This window comes from Myodes glareolus, chromosome 4 (assembly GCF_982192425.1).
Source record: "Myodes glareolus chromosome 4, mMyoGla1.1, whole genome shotgun sequence".
NCBI lineage: Eukaryota > Metazoa > Chordata > Mammalia > Rodentia > Cricetidae > Myodes > Myodes glareolus.
In genome coordinates this window covers 10,538,735-10,565,299 of record NC_142029.1, presented here as the reverse complement: position 1 = coordinate 10,565,299, position 26,565 = coordinate 10,538,735, and the positions used below count along the sequence as shown (strand labels likewise).

At 38.5% G+C, this 26,565-nt stretch overlaps 1 protein-coding gene across 29 annotated transcripts in view; it reads left to right on the top strand.

Annotated features, from left to right (window-relative positions):
* Positions 1-26,565, top strand: part of Clasp2 (cytoplasmic linker associated protein 2) — a 173,905-nt gene that overhangs the window by 31,272 nt on the left and 116,068 nt on the right. For 27 of the 29 annotated variants that reach the window (XM_085688948.2, XM_085688947.2, XM_085688946.2 and 24 more), the window contains exon 7: positions 6,317-6,387. In XM_085688948.2, the coding sequence (XP_085545074.1) occupies positions 6,317-6,387 (71 nt within the window). Of the gene's footprint in view, positions 1-6,316; positions 6,388-12,237; positions 12,391-13,064; positions 13,213-26,565 lie in introns of those variants that run through there. The other 2 variants (XM_085688973.2, XM_085688972.2) reach the window with 2 other exon arrangements.

Genomic DNA, 26,565 nt, shown 5'->3' with positions numbered 1-26,565 from the left:
TGTTGACATTTATTTGATATCCTTTTGTCATGGTGGCTACATTCTAACTTTAATTTTCCTGCTGCTTGCTTTTTAGTTTCCAAATTTCACGTTAGATAGAGCTAAGTCTAAAGTTATGTTTTGTTCACACTCGTATTTATATTAAAGCCATTCCTTGTTTCAAGCAACTGAAGAACAGTTAAATCCTAGTTTTAAAATAATTTAAAGATGCATTCTCTCTCAGATATTCTTTAGAAGTTACTTGCTGACAATTGTGTGCTAGCTTAGCACTAGACAGTGCTACACTTGGGTCACTGAAACATCACTGTGAGTTCAGAAATAAGCTCTTATCTTTATGGGTCATCGATACACATCAGCTGTGCCAAGACCATGCAGAACAGCAAGGGTTGCTTGCTGTATACTCCAAAGACCCACATGTAAACTCCATCCCCTTACAGAATCACCCAAGATGAGCTAAAAATGAATCAAAGAAGCTAAAGTGATACACCACTTACAAATTGTTAGATAGCTTTCAAACATTTGAAAGCAAATCATATGCACCAAGGGAAACTATCAATAAATTTGATCTATCAGTGATAAATTCAGCAGTGTGGCAGCATACAGAATCAATTTGCACAAATCAGTAGCTTTTCTTTATACCAACAACAAACACAGAAAAAAGATCTTAGACACATCTCCAGTCACAATAGTCTCAAAGAAAATAAAATATCTAAGAATAAACATGACCAAGGGAGTGAAGGATCCCTACCGTGAAGGCTTCAGACCTCTGAAGAAAGACAGAAAAAAACAGAAGGTGGAAAGACATCCCTTGCTCATGGGTTGGTAAAGTTAACATTATGAAAAGGACTATTTTACCACAGAAATGGGAAAAAAATCTAAAATTCATATGGAAACGTAAAAAACCCTGGAGAGCCAAAACAATCCTGAGCAAAACAGACAGACAGACAGACAAATAAAACAAAATGCAACCAACCAAGATAACTCATAAAAACAACAGCAGTGCTGGAGAGGTTACCATTCCAGATCTCAGCATATAGTACAGAGCCATTATAATAACAATAATATGGTGCTGGCCCAGAAAAAAGACAGGCAAACAGCAGAACAAAATCAAAGACCCAAACGTAAGCTCCTGTAGCTTCAGCCATTTTCTCTTTTCTCTTCTTCTCTTCTCTTCTCTTCTCTTCTCTTCTCTTCTCTTCTCTTCTCTTCTCTTCTCTTCTCTTCTTCTCTCTCTCTCTCTCTCTCTCTCTCTCTCTCTCTCTCTCTCTCTCTTTCTTTTTAAGGATTTCTCTGTGTAGCCTTTCTTGGCTATCCTGGAACTAGCTCTATAAATCACAGATATCCATCCACCTACCTCCTCTTCCCAAGTACTGGGATTAACATCATGCACCACCACTTTTCAGCCAGTCATTTCATATTTGATAAAGGTGCTAAAAACATAAGATGTGAAAAAAGAAAGCATCTTTAGGCCAGGTGGTGGTGGTATACATCTTTAATCCCAACTCTCAGGAGGCAGAATCAGGTGGATCTCTGTGAGTTCAAGACCAGCCAGGGCTACACAGAGAAACCCTGTCTCAAAAAACCAAAAGAAAGAAAACATCTTCATTGATTGGTTGTCCATACATAGAGAAATGGAATTAGACCCGTATCTATCACCTTGCACAAAAACTAACTCCACATGGACCAAAGACCTAACTGTAAAACCTAAAACACTGGTACTGCCAAAAGAAAACATAGGCAGTGCCTACAGGATATAGGAACAGGAAAAAGCTTTTGAATAGGACTCTGTTTGCCCTAAAATTAAGGCCAGCAACTGACAAGTAGGATTTCACAAAAGTAAAAAGCTTCTACACACCTAAAAAACAAACAAACAAATAAAAAAAACAGTTGGGTGGAGAGGAAGCTTAAAAATTGGGAGAGAATCTTTGCTAGTTATAAATCTGAAAGAGGATTAATACCCAGAATATATAAAGAACTCAAAAAACAATGAATCAAAAATAAACAAATGGCCCATTAAAAATGTGGGCCTAGGACTTGGACAGGGAGTTTTCAAAAGAAGAAAAACAAAATAAGAAATGTCTCAAAAAATATTTATCATCCCTAGTAATTAGGGAAATGGAAATCAAAACACTTTCTAGATTTCATCTTACCCCATTGTATATGGAGATGAGTGTGGAGAATTCTCAGGAAACTAAAAATAAATCTACCATATGACCCAGCAGTACCACTCCTTGGCATATGCCCAAAAGGACTTGACATACTATACAGATAGTTGCTCGATCATGTTCATTGCTGCTGTATTCACAGTAGCTAGGAAATGAAAACAAACTAAATACTGTTCAGTTGACAAGTGGGTAATGAAAATGGAGCACATAAACACCGTGGGATACTATTCAGCTGTAAAGAAAAAAAAGTGAAACCATGAACTTTGCTGATAAATGGATGAAACTAGAAAAGATCATTTTGAGTGAAGTGACCCAGTTCCAGGAGAACAAATGTCTCATCAGAGGTTCCTAGATTCAGGTCTTCAAGTGTAAGTACATACACTGGAGTAATTGCCGAAAACAGGAAAGAAAGGGATCATTGGAGGCTGGGCAGGTAGTGGATCAATAGAGAGGGAAATAGCAGGGCCCAGCTCACCTGACGGAGGAAATGGAAAAACGTGGTGGGCTCTAACTAGGGGTGGATGGGGGATGACTACAGAAGGAGGAAAGAGGAAGGTAAAATAACAGTAAGTATGTCTGGGAAAGTCATAGGAATCATACTATTAACAATCTACCTCAAAAAGCCAATAATACACATTAAAGTTACAGATAAATATTCATATATAGTTTATGAAATTCTCTCACCTGGGCTGACAATACTTCATCTAAGAGCCAAGACCATCTAACAAAAACCTCAACACCTGGAATCAGAATCCCTTTTTTGAATTGTTGGCCAGGTTGTCTAAGATACTCCTAAAATATTACAGGCTATTGCTGTTGCCCTTGTTTGCCTTGATATCATTTTTTATTTATTTATTTATTTAGTGTTCTAAGACAGGGTTTCTCTGTGTAACCAATGTGGTTGTCCTAGAACTTGCTTTTATAGACCAGGCTAACGTCAAACACAGAGATCCACCTGCCTCTGCCTCCTGAGAGCTGGGATTAAAGGCATGCACCACCTAGTTAAATACTTTTTGAAAGATGGTATACAGATAGCTATGAACACATAAAATGATGCTGAATATTATTTAGCTATGTAAGAAATTCTGATCAAAACTACATACCTCAGAACAAAACAAAGCTACATACCTCTTCACCCTACCATCGGTAACAAAGAATAAAAGGATGAAACTTTCATGGGAACATAAAATAATAAAGCAATTGGGAAAACAGTTTATAAGTCTTTTGAATGTCAATCATAGAGCTATCACATGACCCAGCAAGTTCCACTCATAGGTGTACAAATGATAGAAAAACATGTCTCTACAAAAACCTTTATGGAAGTTTTCCTGACAGCATTAGTCATAGTCAGAAAACCATGGAAACACCTCCCGTCCACACGTATAGCAACTAATGAGTGGATATTCAAGTACAGTATATCCATACAGTGGACTAGAAAGAATCCAGTCATCAAAAGGTCTGCATTATGATTCCATTTTATTTAAATGACCAGATACGGTAATTCATAGGTCAGGTATGGTCTATAACAAAGGTAATAGATTAATGATTACCTAGGAATGGAGAGGAGAGAGAAAATAGGGAAGAAACAACTACCGCTAATGGATATGTGGGTGTTCCTTGGGATGATAAAAATGTCAAAATTGTGATATTGGTTGTATCACTCGGGATATGCTATAAACCACTGAGTTGTGCATTTTATTTCCTTTCATGGTGGCTCTGGAGATCAATCCCAGGGCCTCATACATGCTCCACAAGTGTTCTGTGGCTGAGCTATATCCCAGCTCTGAAAAGCACACTTCAGTGCCATGAGTTGTATGATATTTCAAGTCTCACTCAGTAAAGCCCAAAGCAGATGACTCTGAACACCTAACCTTAATTTACTATTCTTAACTTGGAACCTGGGACTGCACTTCAGTTAGAGATGCATTTTCCAGGTCTGTCTCCCTTAGTGTGTAAATCTGGCCTTCTCAGAGTTTCACTGACTTCCTAAGAAGTGTTGCATTCTTTTGGACACTTTGCTGTGTTTTCCTTCTGCTCAGTTTGCTCCTCTCATCCTCACACAATTACTCAAAAGGGCCTAGAGTCTTCTTTTCCATTTCCATTAGATTATACATGAAAGCTATTCTCTTAGGAATGAGTTCTGGGGGACTTGAGAGAAGACTCAGCGGCTAAAAGCACTGACTGTTAATACAGAGGACCTGGGTTCAATTCCCAACACCCACATGGCAGCTCACAACTTATCTATAACTTCAGTTCCAGGGGATCCAGCACTGTCGCGCAGACATACAGACAAAGCACCAGTGCAAGTAGAATTAAAAAAGAATGAGTTTCTGTCAGGTATGGTGGCATATGCATTTAATCTCATCATCCAGAAGGCAGAAACAGGTGGATCTTTGTGAGTTTGAGGCCAGCCTGGCCTATATAGAGGGAGTGCCAGGCCAGCTGTGTCTGCATAGTGAGACTTTTCTCTCAAAAATCGTATTTCTAAAATGTGTTTGAAGTTTAATGATGGGGTTTGGAATCTTTAGTGAAGTCTGTAGAAAACTACTGTGCTTTTATTTGTTCATTTGTTTACTTTAAAGATGTAAAGTTTGTCTTTGATAATGTTTGAGCAGGAGATTAAATAATTTTTAATAAATACTGAGGTTGCATTGCAGTTCCCTGTGAACATTGGTTAAGGAGAATGGAAAGAAGAGAGGCCTAGGAGACACTTGGATAGTTCTAGGAGGAAAGTGAGAACTGACCACAAGATGAAGTGTGAAGTAAGCATCTTCTCACTTCCTGCCCAGCCTAGTCTAGACCTCTGGACGCTGCCCTTTCTCCTGCCCCGCTTCATCACTTCTTACCATTCCTGTTAATATTCGGCGGTCTCAGTGCTTCCTCTTCTTAGTCATGCTGCTTGTATCTCTTCCGTGCTTCATGTTTTATTTCCATTTTAATTCCATACTAGCCCCTTTCTGAACTTTCTGTTTGTTGTTTGTTGAAGACAGGCTGGATTCTTCTGCCCACGTTGGTTTTGGACTCACCTAACAGTTGTTGCTCACATGGAGTCCCTGCTCCTCCAGCCTCTCAAGTGCTGGGATTACAAGCATGTGCTCACCATCCCCCCTCCCTGGCTCATTCTAAGCTATCTATCTTAAATTCCCTACTCCCATTTTCCTATGTATTGGTCTCAGGCTTTTTTTCTTTTAGTGTTGCCAAGGGAACCAAGGTCTTCATGTAGTCTCATGTTTCTCATAGCCTTATACTGCCCCCCCCCCCCTTAGCCTTTTTAAGTCCTTTCTTTTCTGTCCCTGGCTCATCTGGACTTGTTCTGGGGTGTCAGCTTCCAGCTTCTGTGCTCCCTTGCATCTCATGCCCACATCTTACCTTCTTAATCTGCTCAACCCCATGGAAGATACTGTGTTGTAGGATGAAGCAGCTTGTATCTTTCCTCTGCAGAGGAAAAGCAAACTGTAGTAAAACATTGTCAGTAAGATCTAGGTTTATCCCAAAGGAAGATCTGTGTGAATATAAATACTCCACAAAAGTAAATTCTCTGTGTGGTCGGAATATGTGCTGATACTTTTTTCTTTCTCCTTGCTACATTCCTCACTTCGTTGTGTAATAAATGTACATTACTTTTCTAGTAAGAAATGTGTGTGTTTTTTGTTTTAAAAAAAAAGCGTTAGCAGACGTGTGGAAAGAGTAATTACCCTGAATATAAATTTAGTGGAACTGTGTTGTGGGAGTTAGGGAATGTCAGAAGAAGCCTCAGCTGCAGCCCTACTGACCTCACTGTACTTTTGCCTTTCTTCATCTTGTTGTATTTGCCTTCCATCTCCTTAGCATAATTTTCACAAGCTTTTGACGATGTCTGAATGGATTGGTTACAAGGATAGAACTAGAAGATTTTTTTGCAGGCTTGGAGAAATAATTTTGATGGAATTGCTTTGTGTGAAAGTTGTCTTTTTCATTGACTTACTACATATGTAGACTTAGACCTGTAGTTGGCATCTCATGAAGAGAGCAGGATTTGTGTCTTCTTTGAATCAACTGTAGGAGAGTTGTATACATAGAGCAAATCCCTAGGCTCTTTTTCCTAAGAGAGATGGTAAAGGAAATTGTTTCTGTTCATCTCTATGTAAAAACAATTTATTCTTTATTCCCAGATTAGAAATGATACTTGCCAAATTTGATGAAGTACAAAATTCGGGCGGTATGATTTTGAGTGTCTGCAAAGGTAAGAGTAATTAAGTTCTTCCAGCTCTTAAACACTTCTGAGATGACTTAGTCAAGTGTTTCGACACTAAGTGTGTTTTCAACCCAAGTATGCATCTTTAATTTTAAAAGTGTTGATTTTGTAGCTTGTAAACTACAGACTGTAACATTGGACTCTCATCCTGGATCTGCACCTTCTCTGAAGTCTGGGGTTGTGAAGATTTCATAATGGGACTGTAGTATAAAGGGATAGTGTTTCTGGCCTTGCTTTTTGTCTTCATATTTAAAAGTTGATAACCCTCTTATGCCTTGTTCCATTGTGTGAAATGTCTCCTTACAGTTGGAGTAATTAGTTTCTCTTGCTGTCTTTAGTAGAAATTGTGGGGTCAATTGACTTTCACCAGTATACAGATTCTAAGTGACAATATTAGAGAAGAAACAACAGGAATTTTACCATAGTAATCATCTTTGCTTAAGTAGAGTAATTCAGGGAGGTTTGGAATTAGTGTCTGTATCCACAGCTAAGTTGACATTTAGTTTTGTGATTCCTTCCTTTTTTAATAATGCTGATAAATTGTGTTTTGTCTTACTGAGCAGCATCTACCTAGACTGTATTCATTTGTGAAAAATATATTCTGTTACCAAAGATAATTTTTTCCCTCAAGTGGGAAAGCAGCTTCACATCACAATATGGGTTAGCTTGACAGAGTAAATGATATTGGAGAAAAACTTTGTTTTATGAATTTAAAGTCATACAATAGGAAAACTAATTTAAAATATAATTTAGGCTTTTTTTCTCTGTTCACTTGAGGTTGGGCTTTGTTGTGTTTCGGGGAGTTGGGTGGTGTGACCATTAGGTGTTACGGAGATCATGTGTACCTTAATCTAAACTTAGGTCCCAAGCACACAGTGACTTCATTGCTTCCAGTTCTCACTCAGACAGCTGTTTCTCACATCTCTCTCTGAATAGAAGGTGTTTAAGAACTGCATCCTAATTTGTCTAGTAGTTGACTTAGTTGGTGTCTGTAGAAACCAGAACATCAGGACAAGGAAGAATTATTAAATGTTTTTGACCTGGGTTTTCCCAGCATTCCTTGTGTTCCACATTATTTGGTAATAGCCGAGGAAAGTCTGTGGTATTATAAATTAAAGGAGCCACTGTTGGAATGTGGGTCATTTTGGAAGCGTGATTGCTGTTGTCTTTAAGATTTTTCCTGCTACTTTCAGAAGGGGAACTTTTTGTTTTTTGTTCCCCCCCCCCCTTCTTTTTCTCTCTCTGTAAATACAGCAGTTTGAGGTTAGAATCTGGCTTTTATTTTTCTTGAAGGGAGTCCCAAAGATTGTCTTTGAAATTATGTTGTAAATATTGTAAGTCTAGTTGAATATGAAAGTTAAAATTACCTACACATACTGAACATAGTAGATAACATAGTAGATACACATATTGAATACAGGAGATAGTTGAGAATTTTTCTGTTATATTTCAGTTATTTTTGTTTTGTTTTTTGTTTTTTGAGACAGGGTTTCTCTGTAGCTTTGACTGTCCTGGAACTCACTCTGTAGACCAGGCTGGCCTCGAACTCAGAGATCCACCTGCCTCTGCCTCCCAAGTGATGGGATTAAAGGCGTGCACCATTGCCCGGCCCAGTTAAGATGCTTTTGGTGACAACATATTTAACTCTATATCTGTGGCTCCACATCTGTGGATGCCACACACATAGATTCAGGAACCACACATCACATGCTTGTGATGACCACGTCTGTACTGAACATGGACAAATTGGGGAGCATATTATTACCTCAGTAATGTGGAGCAATAACTGCTTTATATTGCATTTGTTCTGATTACTCTAGAAATGGTTCAAGCAATGAAAGGACATGTCTAGGTTATCTCAAATATACACCATTTTATATAGAAAAACTTGAGCATTCTTAGGTTCCTGGAGTCAATCTCTTGTTGTTTCAGAGGAATAACTGTATTATGTTATCATTGAAAAATACCTTTATGAATTAGTTAGCAACAGAGGAAACTAGCAGAAGGAAGCCCATTTGTCATTTCGGCAAACGTTAGGGTCCGGGCTCCATCTCCTTTGATTTAATCTCTCATTGATCCAGTCCAGACCAAAGACTAGCAAAGTCTTTGCTGATGATAGTTCCAGCTGTTTATACTTTATACTCTGCTTTTGGTAGCCCGTGCTCATGATGACATTGCTGTTTGGATGCTGTTAGGCATTTCAGGGTAATCATATCCAAAAACAACCCTGCTGGTGTTCTAGCTCATGTGTTCCTGTTCTCTCCCCCATGCCTTCTACCTCTCTCTGCTCCTCCTCCTCCCCGCTTCTTCCCCCCTGCATCCCCTCTTTTTCCTTTATCCCTTACAGGGTCTCACAAGGCCCTATTGGCCTCTAACTATTTATAGTAGAGGAATGAATGGCCTTGGCCTTGGCCTTCTGATCCTCCTGTCTCTACCTCGCAAATGTTAGAATTATAGGCATGTGCTGCCAAGCCTGACTCTATTTCTCTTTTTAATCCTTAAATCTGTTTCTGTCTCAGGTACCCATTTCAGTTAGTTGTACCACAAAGGTGAAACTTGACTTATGTCCTGTTTGCTTGTTTTTTCCCTCATCACTATGAGTACTTTAGATCTCCTTTAGTGTTTCCCTGGACCACTACAGGAAACTTATGTTCCATGTCAAATACATACATACTGTGGTAAATACAGGTATTCCGTGTTCATTAAATTTGCATTCTTCCTGAAGATCCTGATGCCAAGTAGGAGATCATTAAATGAAAAAAATATTTTCACTAATATTAAAAGGAAAAGTATGATGCCTTTTATTTTAACTTAGGATACTTGAATAATTTTTATGTGCACTAAAATATATAATTGTTGACTCTTGGAGAAGTCCACCCCTATTGACTCTTGGAGAAGTCCACCCCATTGACTTTTGGAAAAGTTCACCCCATTGTCTCTTGGAGAAATCCACCCCCATTGACTCTTGGAGAAGTCCACCCCATTGTCTCTTGAAGAAATTCACCTCGTCTCTTAGAGAAATTTACTCCATGCTCAATGTCATGACTCAAATATGTCTTTCTTCCCAAGCAACTCTTTTAAACTCATGTTTAAAATCTATATTTAAAACGTCTTTAAAGATCCCAATTCTGCTTCATTCATTCTGTTCCCTGGATGGAACTGGTCTGCCATCCCAGCTGCTTGTTGGGCTGAGGGAGCATGAGTGCAAATTCTGGGATTGTCTGAGAAGTTTAGTGCAGGATGATGGTTGGGACTAGAACTCAGTGAGAATAGTCACCTATATACAAAGCTATCACTTCAGTCCGCAGTAGTGCTAAAACAATCACTAATTGAGCAATGAAAATATTTTTGTAGGCCACAATAGGAAGATCAGTAGTTTGTATGAAAAGTAATTTAATGAAAATTAGTTCATCTCTTTTTATTTCTGTACTTTTTTAGCCCTAGAGTTTTCAGTCCCTTGTTCTGTTTTATCACATCCTCAAACTATAAAGTTATAGAGAACAAAATATTTTAGGGTAGAATAAATGCACACTGTGAAGATGTGTGGAAATGGGCCATTTGCACAATTAGGATCATGACCCTTGAAGACGCTACCTCTTCTTTTTCACATGATGTCCCTACCCAAGGGAAATTAATCTTGGGTTCTTCAGATATGGTGTGAGTTTTAGGTGTGTTCCGCATGGTCATCTGTGACCAGAAACTTATGGCAAATAATACTGTTTTATGTCTTTGCCTGAGACTGTAGTAATGGAGTAGCACGTCTTACAGTATAGTGGCTTAGACTGTTTGTGGTTAAAAATATAAACAGGAAGACCCAGGGAATTTGATGTAAAGGTGTAACCTTTGTAAGAGTCATATGGGCAGTTATTATGTGAAGACAGTAGAATACCAAAATTATAAATAATTCAGTGATGTTAATCCAGCCTCTCTCGAGAAGTGACATATTTCAGTTGAGACCTGATAACCAGTCAAGGAATAATTAACTGTAAGTAAAACACTTTGACCAGAAGAAAAATAGTGACTGTGAAAGCCCAGAGATGAGGGTTGGAGAGATGGCTCAGCTGTTAAAGGCTAATCTCACAACCAAAGATGAAACCCCAGAGGTGAACAGGACTTGGTTATTTGAAGAATACAGACCAGGGCTGCTTGGAGCCCAGTCAGGGAGAGGAGACAGTGTCTGAGATGGTTGAACAAGTGAGCCAATTTTTGATAGGTCATAGAGGTAGGATCCCATAAGAGTTTTGGTCTTGAGAAGAGAGGCCCATGCATGGGGTGACATGGAGTAACAGTGTCTTGTTGGCTTGACCGTTTAGAGAAAGTCTGCTTCTGTTGCTCTTCTCGTAGGTCCGGGTACACAGCTGTACATTATGCTTTTGTCTCTGGTTTCTTTCATAATTGACGTTGCAGTGCTCTTGATTGAAGCTCTGATTAAATTATTTGACTTTAGTTTTAAAAGTACTATTTGAGCAGAGTTAAGAACACGAAATTATATTATCAGATTTGACCGTGTATCATTTGGTTCAGGAAACTGAGAAATGCACTTTTGTTTTTCCTGAGGATTTTAAGAAGCTTGACTTTAATTTTCGTATTATAAAAGCAAGATGGTAAAGTCCCTATGTGCAGCAGAATTAGCTCCACTATTAGAAGAAAAATGGAATTAAAACTAAGCATATTATGGCTGGAAGGAGCCAACACCAGCCCAGATGAAAAGACTACAAGTTGTGGTCTCTGTGACTGTGGTGGGTCCTGGTGTCGGCTTGGAGCTTTCTAGACAATCTCCTCCGCTAACAGAGATGTAAACACCAACAGTATTGGTGGCTGCAGCTGTTTCTTTTTCCCTTTCATTGTGAAAACACTGTGTCTAATTTGTCTGATGTGCTTGTAGGACCAAGTTCAGTTTGACTTATAATCACGGTACAGTAATTTCCAGTTTCTCTGTTTGAGACAGTTGCCAGGAGGGGAATTATTTACCTTAGAGGCTGGCAATAAAGTAAAACATAGGAACTAGGCTTTCGGCTGTAAAATTACCTTGGTATTCAGCTTATATGAGTCAGTACCATAACTTCAGCTAGTTTTGTATATTTTCATAGCATGTTCTTTGGTTGCGAATGTAGAAGCTCTTTTCTTACATTGATTTAAAAACATATCTCTGTGTGACCATGAGTCCCAGGGCCTTCTCAGAGCTCGATAATGTAGTGATGGCTGTGCAGCCTGGAGAGAGGGTGCTTAGCTCCCCTGCAGCTGCGCACTGGCTAGTTCTGTCTCCACCAGAAGCAAGCTTTGTTCCGTGTGGCCCTGCTGTCCGTGCACAGAGCTGCCTTTGATGGGCTGTCTTTGACGTGATTTGTTTACGGCAGCCAGAATGCTTCCTGCATAATGAGAGCAGTTAATCATGGAAACTGGGCAATTCCTGTTTGTGCACTTCTAGCAGTCTTCTGTTGTAAATATTAAAAGGTAATGACAAAAGGATGAAAACCTTTTCTAAAAGGCGCAAAACCAGCTAATCCATCAGATTCTGTGATTGCTACTGATTACATGGATATCTTTAGGGAAGCAGAAAATGATTGCTGAACACATGCCTTGTGTTTTGATGATTGCATTAAAAGTCCCCCAGTGGGATGACATTTATTGACTCCTAGAGCTTTTCTTAGATTAAATTTCAGACATCCGGTACATGGAGAAACATCACAATGTGTATCTAACAGCATATGTGCAGTTAAAGAATAATTTTGATCAAGCCCTGCTAGGCTCTGCTAAAAAAAACGAGGGTTTTCAGCAAGACCCCAGACTTTTATTTTGAAGTGGAGTAGCAGCTGTTGGCTATTGCGGTGCAGAGCTGCAGCGCGGCCTGGGTCACACAGTGCTCCCGGTGCCTGTAGGCTGCAGGCCGAGCCCAGTGGCGCAGGCACTGAGCTCCACTTATTTTGCTGTGATATTTGACCTCTTGATTTGAAAGAGCTCCCTGGACTATCTGAATGGCTATGGGAGATGGTGAGTATGATTTATTTTCCTTGTTGTGCTGTGTTAGACACTTGGTTTTAAGGGGATGATTGTTTGCTATATAAGAAATACATTTCTCCCTAAAGAATGAAGGACATCTCTGTGTTTGTGTGCTGTCAGGTATTTATGCATGTATGTGTCTTTTTTCACTTGATGTGTCAGTGTGGGGTCTGGCAAACAGAAAGTGAAATTTACCTTACAACCAAGCACGGCTTCTTTAGTCTGGTAATGGGTATAAAGGGGTAGTGGAAGGGTCAGGAAATGTGTACAGAAGCTCTGGAGGGAGAACACGGCCTTCGGAGCAATGGCAGATTTAGGCAAGGAGGCTTGATTAGCCAGCTTGACATCTTTCCTGTTGTATTTGACAGAACTGGAATTCTGTGGTAATGAAATACTTAAGAGTAGCAAAATGGCTTGCTATGGATACTACATTAGTTAGTGTGCTTGTGGTTTGTCAGGGTAGTAAACATCCTTTAAGAAATTTATATAGGACATGATTTGGTCACAATGGCCTTTGTTGGTGTTTTGGTAAGGATAATTTTAAAAACACCTATTTCTATAGTGTTTTGTACTTTTCAGAGGCACTTTATATACTTTATATACATTACTCCTCAGGTACAAATGACTAGTGAAGTGCACAGACATTTGGTGTTTCCGTTTCACAGATTAGGAAACTGAGAACTGCTGAGAGGTGTGTTCCAGGTCCAGGCACAGACAGCAAACTAGGCTGAATCTACAACCCCAGATGTACATCTGCTATTGTCCTTCATAGCGCTGAATATTTGAGCCTGCCTTTTATTAAGATGCTTAGAGGTATGTTTCATAATCACATCAACATCAGAGTATGTACAGAGGAAGTGTAAGGCTTCTACAGTGTTTTGGTGTGTGTGTGTGTGTGTGTGTGTGTGTGTGTGTGTAGGTTCTTAAGGACCCCTTGCTTAGATTTGTAGTTTTTAAGTCTTAATATTGTCAGCCTTCCTGTGACGATCATGACCTCTGTCCTCTGAGAGTTGGTCCTCTGGCGCTATTATGAATGGGTTGCAAACTCACCAAGTTGCTGTTATTGAAAGTCATTTAAAGTATTTATGTATATTTAAATGCATTTAAATAAAAATGTGATAGTAGACTTTTACACATTGTGGTGAGTGATTTGAGAATTTATGTAACTTTTATATGACCTTACATAAATAAGTTAGATATATTTTATTAATTTTTGAGGTAAAGAACATCAAATTCATTTCTCATAAGCTTAAGAGCATTGCCAAACTTCTTTTCATAGGAAGATAAGACAGAACAAAAATGTTTAATTTTTAGGCAGCTAAACATTGCATTTGCTTTGGATCATCTAGATTTTATTTATTTTTTAATCCCATCCATGTTTGTTTACTTATTGGTTTTTATTTTCCAAATAATATATTCAGACAGTTAAGGAATGTATTGATTTTCTTTTCAATGCGAAGTAATGACCTCTTGTAAGGCTTAGAGGGTAGCTTTCCAACTAATTCTCTTCCTTAAAATAGTAACACTTTTATTGGATTAAAATGTACCTTTAAAAAAATCCTTAAAAGTCTGAATAATAAAGCCACGTGTATCTGAGCAGACTGTCAGGATGAGTAGGCTTAATGTTTGGTATGGTTACTCTGCATGGAAGTGTCTCTCAAACACAGTTGTGTGCACACCATGCACTGTCACATAAATGTGTGTAGCAAGTGCACTGCACTATTCCTAACCTATTTGCACATTTAAAATTTTAACTATGGACTTAGTATATAAATAACATCTTTTTAAAATTGAAATGATGATCATAACGCAAAAATCCCTTAAACTTGTTTATACTTTATGTGGTGCTTTTTCATGCTTTTTATTGTGCTTTAACATAAATTTTGTGTTGATTGCTTTTTATTCGCTTTAGCGATGGGCACTACTAGGGATGGACCCTAGGGCCTCACTTACTCTGGACAGTTATTTTACCACTGTGCTGCCTCCCCTGAAAGCAGTTATTCTGAATATATTTTCTACATTTGCTTTATATGCTCAATAACACATGAAGTGTTTTAATGCCATGCCATCATGTGTTACTCTGCCTCATTTGTTTAAACTGTTGCATAGCCTTCCATTGTGTGTGTGTGTATGTAGTATTCCATATTCTGTGAAAGTTTACATTTTTGCCATATATGATTTTTCCTAAACTGTTCTGGAAAAGCCGTTTGTGTGAATACAGATGTGTGCATTTTAAAAAATGTAGTGTAAATAGCATTTTAGGACTAAAAGTTTCACTTTAAGTTGTTTTAGCTATAACTATTCTCCAAAAATACTTTATTTATGTACATTCTCATCAGTAATACCTGCTAACCAACCAAACATTCTTTCCAGTTCTTGATATTATTGTTTAAATATAATTTGCCAATCATATGAGTGAAAAGTATCTTTGACATTGTCAAACTTGCCTGCTTTCTGATGACACTAGTCATCTTCATATGACTTGTGTGTGTTCTGGGTATTGCTGTTTGGCTTACTTTATTTGTGTAGGTCTCTTTACCTTTGCATGTAGATGTGAGGCAAGAGGTTGATGCTGATGTCTTCTTCCTTTGTTCTTGCTTATTTTCTGAGACAAAATTTCTCACTGAACCTGGAGCTTACTGTTTGAGCTGGGCTAACTGACCAGCAAGCCCCTAGGATGTGCCTGTTGTAGCCATTGGGGATAGGAAGAAGGTTTTAGGTACGGGTTGGTGTTTTTGCAATAAGAACTTAATTTACCAACTGAGCTGTCTTTCCAGTTCACCTTTTGGCATCTTTAGCCAAATCATTTGACTTTTTATTTGTTTACAACTGATCTGCAGATATTTCAGTTATGTCATTGACAGTTTTATTTATTTCAAGGTCAGTTCACACTTATGCTCTCATATTGCTTGGTGAGTCCTTGAGGGTCCTGGGGTGGCTTAATGCTTGGTGAGTTCTTGAGGGTGGCTTTTAGATGCTTTTAACTTCAGTTGTTTCATTCTTATTCCAAAGCATAAAACCAAGCATTGGAGTAATTGTGTAATATTATGCTCTCAGCAGTGAAATCAGAGAGGGTTAATTAAAAACCTGTAGGATTATTATGTGGTGCTGAGGCTTGCAGTCTGCCCCAGAAGCATGAGAAAGGAATTTGGCCTTTTGTTGTTCCTGCAGAGTTGCTGGAAAGAAATACGGTTTTGTTATAAATGGACTGTTCCTAAATTTTTAACATTTCAATATAGTCTACTCAAAAATTAATTTTTTAAAAGTATATGCAACTGGACCAAGCAAGGAGGCAAACTTTTTTAATCCCAGCATTCAGGGAGAAACAGGGAGAGCTTTGTGAGCTCAAGGCCAACTTGGTTTATGTAGCCACCTAGGGCTGCATAGTGAGATCCTGTCTTTAAAAAAAAAAAAAAATCATGAAATTTTAGGGATCACCCTTCTGTGAGGTCCTTTTGCTTCTAGGACCACTTTAGACTCATCTAAACTAAAAGAGGAGTGGACCACTAGCAAGAAACTCAGGCTGAAAAGACCCCTTTCCATGCTTCTGAACAGATTTTATGACGCACTAGGCACAAATCAGAACAAAACCTGCCTTTTCACTTGCTGATTAAGGACAATATTTTCTACTAAAATCCATGATGGGATAACAAAAAGAAGAAGAAAAAGAAGCATGTGAAGATAAGTAAATTACAAGGAACAAAAGATTAGGTATTATTGAGAATCATGAAAGCCAGCAGTGCACATAACAGTCCAAGAAGAGATGCTACTTCAGGAAGTGTTCAAAAGCCAGAAGAGACTGACGGCCACTTGAAACCGTCAGACGTTTCTCTTGTTCTACTGATTAAATTTCCCATCCTGTCAAACCCTTAAAGCATGGCATTAGCATTTATGTAAGACAGAAGACAGTAAGTAACAGTCACTAAGATTGAAACTAGCCAGTGGTAAAAATAAAGGAACCTTCTAATAGCCACTGCTGGCCTTAGCCAGCTACCTCTGGTGCAGCTTTGTGAGGTACCTTCCGACAGGCTGAGGAGAATGAGATTTCCTGAGGCAGTCTCATTTACCTGTTGACTGCAAATTGTTGGGTACCAGTAGCAACATTATTTTCAAACCTGATATCGGTAATGAAATTGACCTCTTTAAAGGTTTACAGCTTTTCTTTGTTCTTTTAGAATATTACAGTTCAATGTTCTTAACAGCTGCTGCCTTGAAAATTTAAGTGACAAATTTCTGTACAATTTCTATCTTTTATGAACCTCGTTTATATTTGCCTTTGTGTATTTCATGACATTATTTAATTTTATTGATGCCAGGTATGGTTCAAATTGTCATTATCTCTTGATTGGATCATTGAAGGTCTTGAGTCTTTAAAAATAACTTTCAGGGGAAAAAAAGGTAACTTTCAGCTGGGCGGTGGTGGCACATGCCTTTTATCCCAGATCTTGGAGGTAGAGATAGGCGAACCTCTGTGAGTTTAAAGTCAGCCTAGTCCACAAGAGCTCGTTCTAGGACAGCAAGACTGTTACACAGAGAAACCCTGTCTCGAAAAACAAAACAAAACAAACAAACAAACAAAAAGATAACTTTCCTCCTACTATTCAAAGGGGAAAAAACCCCAGCAAAGTCTTTAAATGTATTTTAAGTTGTTCAATGAAATCTTCTAAGTTTCATCTTCTAATAATTTTACTGAATATTTATTTTCAAGCTAATGACAAGTTAAAAACTTTTTTTTTTTGAGACAGTGTTCTTTGTGTAGCTTTGACTACCCTGGAACTAGCTCTGTAGACCAGGCTGGCCTCCGACTCACAGTAATCTTGCCTGCCTCTGCTTCCCGAGTTTTGGGATTAAAGGCATGTGCTACCATTGCCTGTCTAAAAATTTTTTTCTAGCTTTTATTTATGAAGATTTTTGCTTTCTATTGTATGATAATAATAATAATATAATAGTTATTATAGATAGATATATATGTTTGTGTGTATGCTGTGCATGGTTGTGAGCACAGGCATTTAGGTGTGCATGCTTTATTGTGACATGACCAGAGATCACTGTAAGTGTCTTTCTCTGTTGGTCTCCACCTTATTTTTCCGTCACTGAGCTTAGAACTCACTGTTTTGGGTAGGCTGACCTGCCAGCTCCAGAGCTATCCCTCCCTACCTGGGGTTATTGAAGCTGCCCCCAAATCCAGCTGTGTACATAGCTCCTGGGGATTTGAACTCAGGTCCTCATTCTTGTACACAAAGTACTTTTCTACTGAATGTTCCTCCTCAACTTTCCCTTCTGTTGTTTTTTCTTTTTATATGTCTCATCCCTTTGTTTGCGTCTGCCTCTCCTCAAGGAATAGTTGTTCCTAGTTATAGGCTGGAAGTATTAGGTTGTTCCACTGTGTCCTTAGTGCATTTTGTTTCATCTTTCTCTTTCCTGTGCATCCTGAGAAACATCATTTTATCATGCACACCTTTAACCTTGGCAAACAAAAGTTTAAGTAGTTCCAAGAATTTGCATTTTCTTTTTCCAGTAGTTTCTTCTTCAAAAGGTGTGTGGGTGTGTGTGTGTGTGTGTGTGTGCCTGGATTTTCTGTCTCTGTGTGTCTGTTTTTATAAATACACCCTACACATTCGTGCAAGCTGTGTGTGCACTACCTGTAGGTGTGTAAATTCTGAGTTGAGGGTTTTAAGGATGAAACCATCCCATAGATTTTCAGTTGCTCCTTGTAGTCTTTTCTGTCATAGGCATTGCCACTTCTCTGTCATTCTGCAAGGTGGATAATTTTTAGGCTGTGGCAGTTAGATTCTTGGGATTCTGGTTTGTAGCTGGACACAAAGAAATAATCCCAACACCTGGAGGTTGAGGCAGGAGGATTGCCACAAATTCAGGGCTAGCGTGTACTACAAAGCAAAACCCTGTCTGCGGGTGAGGGGGAAAAATCTGCGTTGCAACTTTGATAAAGTGTTCTCCCCCAGTGGTCAACCATCCCTGTTATTGGCATCTTGTAGGAATGTGCTGACATTCTTTAGGGGTTTACCCACTTATTCTGCCCTTTGCGTCCATGTTCACTCTTATACTGTGGCTTATAGTATTGGGTTCTATTGTATGGATGTTGAAAATAGAGTAAAGTGATTCAAATTATAATTTTTAATGATTTCAGTGTTTAGATCTCAGTTGCTTTATAATTTTTTTTTTCAGTTTTTTACACTAGGATTCAAGTTAGGTTCCCCACTATTATTGGCTAATAATACTCTCTTATCAGCAGTAGAGATGATCTCTCTTTTTGGCTTTTACTTGGCATCTGTCAGGTAAGTATCTTCCATACTATAGCTTGGTAATTGCATTATAGTAGTGCTTTTGTTGATTATTTTGTTTAATCTTTTGTTTGTGTGTTTGGCTTTCTGAAAGTCTCATGTAGTTGAGAATGATCTTGAAATCCTGACCCTCCTGCCTCTTCCTAAGTGCTGGGATTTCAGGCATGTACCATCACACCTGTATCTCTATCCACTGTATTTCTTTTTGTTGTTGTTGTTGTTGTTTTCAAGACAAGGTTTCTCTGTAGCTTCCGTGCCTGTCTTGGAACTAGCTCTTATAGACCAGGCTTGCCTCGAACTCACAGAGATCTGCCTGCCTCTGCCTCCTACTGTATTTCTTAAAAATGCTTCAAGTGACTTGATCGAAACTGAGTCTTATTTGGGTGTTTTGTTTGGCTAACAGAGATTTTTCAAGAGTGATGTTTTTGTTTGACTGTGGTAGTCTGAATGAAAATGACCCCCATATACTCATATGTTTAATTGTTTGGTCCCTAGTTTGTGGAACTGTTTTGGGAAGGGTTAAGAGGTACAGTACCAGATCCAGATTTGGGTTTCTGTCAGGAAGACACACAATATCTGGCTGTCTTTGTATCTAGTCATTGACTAGATCTATCCTTTATATAGGTTGCTTTGTGTTTATCATTTCAATATCCTTTGATCCAAAATCTTTGTAGGGTATACACTGTCTACCTTGTAGTTTGAAAGGAGGTCAAGAATATAAACAATGGAATAAGTAAAGCAGCTGTTCCAGTACTGTAGACAGGGTGGTGCAAGTCTGGCTTTAGATTAGGAGTGGCAGCAGAAGTAACGAGAAATAGGTGGGCTTCCAATATTACTGGGAGTTACATAGGACAAGAACTGTTGGTAGATGGTGGATGTGGTCATGGGAGAATGCATAGGGTGTGTTCCCACATTTTTGGGCTTGAGTAGCAGAGATAATGTTGTCATTTATCACACGGGTATGGGAAGACTTAAAAGTAGTGTTGGTGTAGTAATTTGTGTTAAACTGAAGATGCCTTTGAAATCTCCATAGAGGATGATTTCCTTAGGGGACAGGTCAAAGATAGTGGTTGTATGGGTTTGGAACTCACGAGATGTTCTAGGCCAGAGGTGAGCACTGGAAATTTCTCAACATTTCGAGAATACTTAGCATGGAGAATAGATGAAACACTTTAGAAAAGTTGTGGAATACAGAGAAGACTTTGACAGGGTGGCTGGGTTAAATAGGAAGTGCCACCAGAAAGCACTGAGGAGGAGGACCTGTGGGGCCAGACAGAAGAAAGGTGATAGAGCATCCTGTGCATTTCCTTAAACATGAGTGGTACTTGTAAGATTTCTTGTTTACTAACCTGTTGATAATTTAGCCATTAAGTAAGGACCATGCTCGTTGGCCCTCACTGGCTGTGCAAGAATATAACGGCCCAGAAACCCAAAGTCCTATTGCTTGTTGTTTTAATTAGAATAAGGAAGGATATAGCTTCAAGTGAAAGAGGAACTGTGGTATGAGAAACTAGTTAGTAAGGAGTGTATTTCTTGTGTGTAAATCCCTAGTTTTAGGGTTTTTACTGAACTAGTTGTTTTCTTGAAGAAAATCTGCACAAAATTAATACTGTGAGACCTGTGTGTAGGTTTTGGCTTGCTCTTGCTCTTTTTGCCCTGTGAGACGGAACAACTTTTTGTGTTTTATGTGTATCTTAGACACAATTACTTTGGATTACATGTATCCTAAACATGATGTACAGAGTGTAAAAAACATGTGAAATTGTGACCTGCCTTCAATAAGAAGAAAAGAAAAAAGTGGTAATTCTGGGATGTAGGAGAAGAGGCAGGAAGATTATAAATTTGAGGCCAGCCTGCAATATATGGCAAGACCCCATTTAAAAAAGAAGTGCTGGTCGTTGGTGGTTGTACACGCCTTTAATCCCTGCACTTTGGAGGCAGAGGCCGGCAGATCTCTGTGAGTTCAAGGCCAGCCTGGTCTACAGAGCAAATTCCAGGACAGCTAGCGCTACACAGAGAAACCTTGTCTCAAAAATAAAATAAAATAAAATAAAATAAAATAAAAAGAAACCTTGGGAGGACTGGTTGGTCTTATTTCATATAATATGTAGCAATTCCTGCCAAGCTTAAGGCAGTAGTGCCCCGTAATCATACATGTTAATTTTTGTTAATATGTGCAGATTTATATTGAGTGTTATAAAAAGAAAAAAAATGGACTGTTTGTTTTATTATGTTTTGCCATAAACTGAGTTTAGCTTTGTTCAGATTTTGCTACCAAATGAATTTAAAAAACAAGTACAGGGCAGAAGCTGAGATGTCTGGAAGGCTTTGCTCATGAACTTTCGATCTTGATAATTACAGATCGAATACTTAAAGCTACAGAACAGAATTTCAGGAGCTAAAATACTGTATCCAATAACTCAGTGTGGTGGAAGCAAAGTCAGTGTTCCAGAAAGTTCTTCTAAACAAGGGCAGTTGTCTGTGGATGAAGAAACCACATTGACATGGTGTTATTCCAGATGTTCACCTTTAAAATCTCTGACTCTGGCCAGGCAGTTGTAGTCCATGCCTTTAATCCTAGCACTTGGGGGCAGAGACAAGCGAATCTCTATAAGTTCGAGGCCAGCCTGGTCTACAGAATGAGTTCCAGAACAGACGGGGCTACACAGAGAAATACTGTCTCAAAGCAGAAAAGGAAAAAAGAAAAGAAGCTTCACTCTAGAGGCAGAGTCAGGTAGATACCCTTGAGTTCTAGATCAGTTTTGTTTACATAGTGAGTTCCAAGCCAGCCAAATCTACATAGTGAGACACTGTCTGCAAAAAACAAAAGAGGAGGGCTGGAGAGATGGCTCAGAGGTTAAGAGCATTGCCTGTTCTTCCAAAGGTCCTGAGTTCAATTCCCAGCAACCACATGATGGCTCACAACCATCTGTAATGAGGTCTGGTGCCCTCTTCTGGCCTGTAGCATACACACAGACAGAATATTGTATACATAATAAATAAATAAATATTTAAAAAAAAAACAAAAAACAAAAGAGGAAAATAGCCCTTCATCTAGTCTGTAGTCTACTAACTTTTAATTATGTTAATTTTAAGAACTGAAGAATCACCTGACTGTCGTTTTCATCCCGTACCAAACATAGTTAAAAACTTAAAACTATTTGTTATACCCGTATAAGTGACATGGGCTTGAAGGAGTCCATGCAAGAAATGTGAATGCTAACTTGGAGGTTTTCATCTGAAAAGACTAGCCGAATCTGTGGGTACTAGACAGGAAATTTAAGTTTTCCTAAAAGACATAAAATAGATGGAGTTCTACTGAAGAAAATGAAAGACCAAACAAAACCTGCTTTTCCAAACTCTTGTTTTGGGGCATATGAGTGGGATTGTGGGCCAGCAGCATAGTGCTCCCCTAACTTCCACATATGCTTTTGAAGACAAAGAGGGCTGAGCTTACTTCCTCACTTGATCTGGTTCTCTCCTCTCATTCTGTCTTCCTCCCTTTCCTCTGTTTTTTTCTTTTAGTCTCCTCCATTTTTTCCTGTAGTTGATCCTTCTTCTCTCCTTATCCTCTTCTGTTTGTATCTTTCTTTGTGCCCCACCCAGAGTGAAGAACAATTCAGTTCATTGTTTTGCTAACTCTTGTCTAGGCCACACAGCCTAGCACCTACTAAACAATTTATTTTTCTTGCCCTTTTGTTCACTAGTGTGTGAACATTGATTTGGTTTTGTTTACTTTTTATGAAGCCTTCAAGAATTTAAGAGTTTTTTGGGGATTTGTTGTTGTTGTTGTTGTTTACTCTTAAGATTATTTTATTACGCAGTGTAGTAACCGTAGCAGAGGCAGGCACTCAGTACAGCTTTCCATGTACCTGCCTCCTAGATTTGTGAAATAGTCATGCTTTGCCACATTTATGTAAGATTTTTTTGAGAAATAAAACTTTATTGCTATTTCTAGTCTGCTCATCCTTTTTCTCTCTCATTTAAGTAACAAAAGACAAACTAGTGTTTCTTATTTGTGAATGCATCTAAATAAAAGAAGTTCTGTAAGGAGCTTCTTCTAACTAGAGAATTGACATTTTAAAAAAGACTATATTCAAAACTCGTGGAACCAGGTCTCAGATTCTAGAACAGGCGTCTTCAATTCCCTTCACGTCTCAATAGCTTCCTCCATAATCCCCTCCCATTTCCATGACTTCCTCCTCCCTTCCTGTCTGTTTCTGTCACCTTTTCCTCCTTCATCTTTGTTGACATGTCCTATTTCCATTTCTTTACCTGTTTAATCTTCCTCGTATAGACAGCGCTACAGCCATTTAACTGGCTTTCTACCCTCTAGTTCTTTTTAACATCTTGAACTCACAGAGGAAATGCAGTATTTTCAGCACACCTGTTCCTAGTAGTTGTTCATACTTGTTCTTGCTTGTGGTATCTTGTTTCCTCTGTTTCAGTCTCTTCTCACTCTGTTTCCTTCAGTTGTTGATTTCCCTGTTCTCCCTCCTGTCACCTTTTCCATCACACAGATAGCCGCTTTATCCTGCTCAGTTATTCCTGTCCTCTAATACCTAATACCTTTGGGATGTTCCTACGAGTTTTGCATTTGCTCTTATAGCCCACATAAGTAGGACCTGAGTATCTGGCTCATTTACTGAAACACTTGATTTGATTTACTTTCCTGTCTGTCTCTTCTTTTCCCTCCTACTCCCCAATTTTATTCATTTGCTTGTCTTTTCACTTTTGTATTATGATGATACTGGTGATTGTAGGTGTTTTGTTCATGCACATGAATGCTTGCGTGTATGTCTGTGAGTTCATGTGACCATGGGCTCAGAGAACAACCTTGCGTTTCATTTCAGTCCTCACCTTCCACATTGTTTGATTCAGGTCTCTTGGTGTTTGCCTACTGCATATGCCAGACCCACAAAACCACCTCTCATCTCTCCATAGGCTCACTGGGGTGACAGATGTGTGTGCTGCCTCACCCAGTTTGATGCAGGCATGGAGATTAGAACTCAGGTCCTACACTTGTATAGCATGCGTTTTACTCACTGAGCCATCTCCAAGTCCTTGGCTCATTCTCTTACGTAAATGATTTGGAAAAAGAAATAGACAATAGGAAAATAAGGGTTGACTTATGGTTCCCTTTAACCTTAGGAATTTGTCGTCATTTGGTATTCTAACTTCTCCTTGCATATCATGGGTTTGGATTTGTTCCTTTCACCGGCAGTAGAACAGAAGCTCTGAAGTGCTGGTTCTAGTCTTGTGTTTCTTGTGTCAAACATTGGTTGCTTTTAAGGTTTTTAAAAATCAGGCATTGTATCCAGTGAGTGTAGTTGTGGGTATGTGCACATGAGTGCAACCACCAATGATGTGGATTCTCTGGAGCTGGACTTATGGGTGCTTGTGGTACTGGAAACTGAACTTGGGTCCTGTGCAAAAGCAGTAAGTGCTTTTAACTGCCCTCCCTTCAGCCTTTTAGGGTCGTTTTTGTTTTGTTTTTAGGATTTACTTTTGTTTTATGTGTATGGGTGTTTTGCCTGCATGTATGTCTGTGCACCATGTGCATTCAGAGCCTGAGGATGCCAGAAAGGGGAAGGGGTCAGATTCCCCTGGAACTGGAGTTGTAGACAGCTGTATGCCTTTATGTGGGTTCTTCTGGAGGAGCAGCCTGTGCTCTTAACTGCTGAACCATTTCTCTAATTCCCTTCTTGATGTAGTTTTAAGCTGAAAAAAATAATTTCTGGTTATAACCTCCACCAAGAAGAGATTACTTTAAAAATTTACCTTTTCTAACTAGTTTGTGAGACAAATGTATTCAGTGACTATTCATGTCTAATTGTTCTTGCACTAAAGGTCACTGGAAAGAAAAAGAAAGCCCAACTGAAATTCACCTCTTCAAAGAATAACACACGTTAGTTCATTTTAGAATAAAAGCTGCTTTTTGGTACTTCAGTACACAGGAAGTTTAATTCATGTATTTAGCACAAAAAATCATTTTCTTTTATCTTTTTAAAATTTTTATAGCCTTTCAGGTTTAATTTAATCTAATGTTTTTATCAGGTTTTTTCTGTTTTTTTTTTTCATTTTGTATACATTTACTCCTTTTGTTTTTTGTCCTAGACAAGGACTTTGTGGACTAATCTCAGTTGTTCTTGTGGTACTGAAACATAGCTGTCCCTATTTCTTTACAGATTGTGGGTTACTTTGTTGTTATCATGTCATAATCGAGCAATTGCACATTTATATGTAGATTTCAAGGCCTATGATACTTGCCATGTGATCTTTTTAGTTAAAAAGAAAATCTACCAAGCTCTGCTATAGAAGAGTGGCTCACACATGATTGTTAGGAGGCGTCCTAAATAGCAGTGTATCAGACTGCGTCCTCACACATTTTAGGGAGGTGCTGCCATGCCTGATGTCTTGTTCAGTCCCCTTGACCAACATGATAGAAAGAGAACTAACTCCTGAAAGCAGTCCTCTGACCTCCATGTGAATGCCATAGCACCTGGGTACACAGAATAAATAAGTGTAATAATAATTTAAAATACATCTCTAACAAATGTCAGGTGACTGTGAGCTTTTGTTTGAATACCACATTAAGGGGCACTACCATGGATATTACTAAATGCATCTTTGATTTCTGTGGTCTCAAATAAATTACATGTTGAATATTCCTTCTCTGAATTGCCTGGAACCAAGAGTGTTTCAGATTTTGGTCTTTTTTTTCTATGTTTGAAATATTTGTATGAGTCTAAGTATATTTAATTGAATATTCCTAATCTTCAAATTCAAAATACAAAATATTTTCAGATCTTAAAATTAGCATAATATTATTGAAAAGCACCAAATCTTGGAATAGTTCCTATTTTAAATTCTTTAGAGATGCTTGAGCTCTGGTTTGTATACTACTTGCCAATAGTGTTGAATCCACGATCCTTTTAATTGTTTTTCTCTCAAGAACGCAGCTTTATAATAACTACAAACTCTGAATAGCTCATATGTCTGTGAGCTGTGGAATGCACAGCAGTAAACTGTGGTTTTTTTTCCTACACCATAACTAAAACAAAAAACTTCCAATATTATTTTCCTATCTAGTGAAGGGACACAGGAGACCACGGTGGATACTCTACTTCTTTATTGCTCTGTGGGGTTCCAAACTGACTGGCTTAGTTAGGGGTTTGGGGATTGCTCAGAAGACACAAAGTGAAGGTAATCTTTGCACAGAGTACTGATTAGACTGACAGTCATTTGTGAAAATTTATTATTTGTTTCTTGGGACTTGTATGCTTAGCTTTGTTAACAAAGCTTAAAAATCCTGGTAGCTTGAGAATGTTAAGAGTTAATTTTTTTAAATGTTAGGGATGCTTTTCAGTTCTTGTGTGTATAGCAAAGGAACACCGTTTCCATGGTAACTTCTGCCTCATCTGTTTAAGTGCCTGACTTTCTGAAGATTTTTGTGTCTGTTTTGTTCTGTGTGTGTGACTATATTGATGAACCAAAAAAGTTTATTTTGAATTGTTTTGGTATTCTTAATATATTTAAGGCACAAGTTTTAAGTTCATTAATTTCTCCATACTGGCTTCCTAATTGTGTTAGGATAAAAGAATGTTGTATTTAAACGAGAAGATGAGTTTGGCTTGCAGAGGGTGGAGGGGTAGAAGTGATGTTAACAAAACATTTGCTGAAATGGAACATGATTTTAGATCTTTTCTTTTCTCTAATAAGCAGCCTTTTCTTTGCCCCATCTAATACTGGTGGTATGTTTTCATGGAGACCACTTATTCTGGATGAGTGGGCGTTTGTATGGTGAAAACGGAAGGGATAGGAAGAAGATTCTGACATTGGTCTAAAGCCTGTGGTAAAGCTG